The 3,351-nt window shown below is 33.9% G+C and overlaps 1 protein-coding gene across 1 annotated transcript in view; it reads right to left on the reverse strand.

The window, feature by feature from the left end:
• Positions 1–1,252, reverse strand: part of chm (chameau) — a 40,141-nt gene extending 38,889 nt beyond the window's left edge. Inside the window, exons 1-2 of the mRNA XM_066388804.1 lie at positions 1,074–1,252; positions 825–995 (exon numbers count right to left, since the gene is read on the reverse strand). Coding sequence (XP_066244901.1) covers positions 825–995; positions 1,074–1,091 — 189 coding nt within the window. The 5' untranslated portion in view covers positions 1,092–1,252. The remainder of the gene's footprint in view (positions 1–824; positions 996–1,073) is intronic.
• Positions 1,253–3,351: the final 2,099 nt, after the last annotated feature.

The following is a 3,351-nucleotide window of genomic DNA, read 5'->3' on the forward strand; positions in this document are numbered from 1 at the left end:
AAGAACATGCATAGTCCATAATGAATGAATGTATGCATACAGCCTATTTACAAATTAATACATTTTTTTTCTTTTTGTAATGCTTGGAAATAGACCCTCACACACCAGTAGGGGTTGTTGTTGTTGCCATTGTGTTGTACACTATTCCCAGTTAACACTAAGTGACAATGCCGTTCACCTTCTACTAAGGAGTTGGAGCAACAGTATTGTTAATGTTTCAGTGACAAATCTGTCACCTTGTTCTGAACCTGGTAAAAGAGTAGAAAAAAACAAATGTACATAGTAAACTGAAATGTGTGATGGGTCAATATTTAAATTGGAATTAAAATTTTAGCAGAACTTAAAAAACAATTTTAAAAAAATTAAGTAAATTAAGATTATAAAAAAATACAATACCAGATGGTTCTTATTTCTTTCTGCTCTTACAAATTACTTATCTCCAATATGGAAGAGTTTGTGTAGTCATGTTAAATTAATTAAATTTACAATTGTTTTTTTTTGTATTGACTTATGTCCTGAATAATGGTGAAATATAATTAAATAAAGAAAGAACAAACACCCCAATAGATGAAAACACTGAAAATAATTAATTAAAAATGGATAGTATCTTAAGTAAGGGGGTAATAGGCTCTTTTAATTTAATAAAAAATTATTCCCTATCGAAATGTATACCTAAGACAGTACTTGTCAGCATGTCACTTGTTGGCTCTCAGTTTAACTTTTCATCCTAATCAACACTGTGATGTTGAGGAGGAAAGGAATCTTAAATGGGCAAAACTATGAACATGCCTGTTGCCAAGTAAAATTTTTAAGAAAAGACAAACCTGAACAGCTGCAGTCTTCTTTGGGGACTCGCACCCTGAGTTTTTGGAAGAATTCTGTGAGCTGGAGGAATCAGAATCACTTGATGAACTGGAATCTGAGCCACTTGACGATGAAGTTGAGGAAGAGCTTCCTGAGGTGGTTTCTGACGAAGATTCAGTAGAACTGCCATTCTAAAATGTATATAAAGTTACGGACTGAGTTTGAAATGGTCATCAGAATTGCCTTATCCACTAAATTAGTTTGTTTACCTTTTTTTTTCCGGTCATTGTAAGCGTTCAAATGCCTAATGCTATGAGATTGTCCATCAGCTGTTTGCTGTAAATGCACAAAGTCAGTAGTAAAACATGCTGCTATAAGCTACTAAACCAGAGTAGGTATTAACTATAAACATAAACATGAATTCTGATATTTGAGTGATTTAAATTTATGAAAAAAATCTTCTGAAAATGCTCCCACGACAGGGAGACGTGAAAAAAGACAAAGACAGCAGACAAGAAGCCACTGCGGTAGTGTTGGGCGATACTGAGAGACGCAGCGATGTCGATTTATAATGTTTTAAAGGATTATCGATACATGCGTGTATCGCTTCGTCACAGCCGTCATTAAAAGTATCGATACACTGATGAATCATAAATATAAAGTATACGGGGCGTTCCTAAATATTATGTACATACGGAAGCAAATATCACGTACATACATTCTTTAGCTTATTTTATGACTAAAAGTTCATATAAATATAGGTCCGCAAACATTTTGTCACCTATCTTCCGAGTGATGAAATTTCAGAAATCTTTCAGTTTTTCTTTATCACTCTCGCAGTTTTTAAAATATTTAGCTAAAATTTGGAATGTAGTTTACGCTGGAGGACTTACATCATTGGGCATGTCAAATAGTTTTCATAAGCTGCAGAATGATATTTTTTCAAGGGTCATGCCCTTTCTTCTTCCCCCGAACTTTTTCAGGGTGCGTCGCTGATGAATTTTAAAATATAAAATAACTTTTTTATTTTGTTTAGAAACTTTTGATCTTTTGTAGTTTTTTTAGATCTGCCTCAATAATCTAGAAAAAAATTAAAAACGATTTTCTGTAATTCACCAAGTGAAATTAAAATTTATTATGGGTAAGCAATTATTTATTGTAGCGAATCTCCTATTTTTAAGAATTTTGGAAATTTATTTGGAACTACCTGTCAAAAATTAAAGCCAGGAATATAAAACCTGAAAATTTTCTGAAATTTGAATACTCTGTAGATAGGTAACGAAGCGTTTGCTGACCTACATATGTTTATATAAATTTTTAAAAGAAGCTAAAGAATTAGTCCATTGAGTATATATATAATATTTAGGGACACCCTGTATATTTTTTAATTTTTAATAATTTTTTTTACAATAATTTATTCAGTTTCTAATAATGATATAAACTAATATGAATGAACTGTTTGAGTATTTAGTAACAACACAATACAGAGACACACGCTTATTTATTTTAATAGTTGAATTTATTCTCTCTCTTTACCTTTTTGCCCTGTAACGAGGAAGGTGTGTCTAAAAACAAAATTCTATGTGGGCACTTTGTAATTAGTACAATAGGAAACTTATGTAAGCTCGTAGCTACTGCTTATTATATAAAATGTTCTAGAATAATATGAACAGAAGGACACCACTAAGGCTTAAAGCGAAAATAGGCCGATTTCGCTCGATTTATATCAATTTCATTCAAATTTATTTATCAAAAAGTTGGATGCACAACTTTTGATGTGATTTTCTCCATTTGTGAAATTTCCTTTGTATTCGCAAATAGCTAGCAACTAGGAAGTGTTGCCTTCAAAAGTTCCAGAGAAGTTCTTATAAGGATTTTCATTATAAATAGGATATATATTATTCAGAATACATAGAAACCACAGAAGAAAAAGAATAGAGGGTTTCCGATTTTCTGAGAGAACACACGTCCCGTGCGTCGATCTCCAAAGAACCGTGGATTGAGAAGCTCAATTTAATCCAAAGCATTAATAAATAAGGCTTCGGTAGTGGAAAACTCCACCGAAGCATCGCAACTGAGTGTATGTAGTCCTTTTCGTTTATACATGGCCCTTCGGTTTTCTTGAAGCGAATCCTTCCAAACTCATTGGAAAACGACCTATCACCTCCTCCAGGGAATTAAAGGTACTGACTCATTTCAACTCGGGCACTGTCTCATAATGCAACTTAGCGGAAGCTAAGATCATCCGGGGCCACGCTCAGAGCATCTCAGGATATAAGCAAGGTCGGCCAATTTTGAGCGTATATAACCAGTTAACCTTATTTTTTCCAGAGATCTTCCAGAATGCTGCTGACGCTGACGTCTGTCTACAGTGTCAACATCAATAGCTTCAGTTTTGGGGCCCTCGATCATTTATAACTTGCAAAATTCATATTCGGGCCTGTGTAATCACTGCCAGTAACATTCGAGAGACGTTTTTGTACCTGATTCAGTATTCGATCTCGGCTTAAAGATCTCCTAAAGAGGCCACCGCACTTTTTGATGAGA

This window comes from Euwallacea similis, chromosome 1 (genome assembly GCF_039881205.1).
Source record: "Euwallacea similis isolate ESF13 chromosome 1, ESF131.1, whole genome shotgun sequence".
Taxonomy (NCBI): domain Eukaryota; kingdom Metazoa; phylum Arthropoda; class Insecta; order Coleoptera; family Curculionidae; genus Euwallacea; species Euwallacea similis.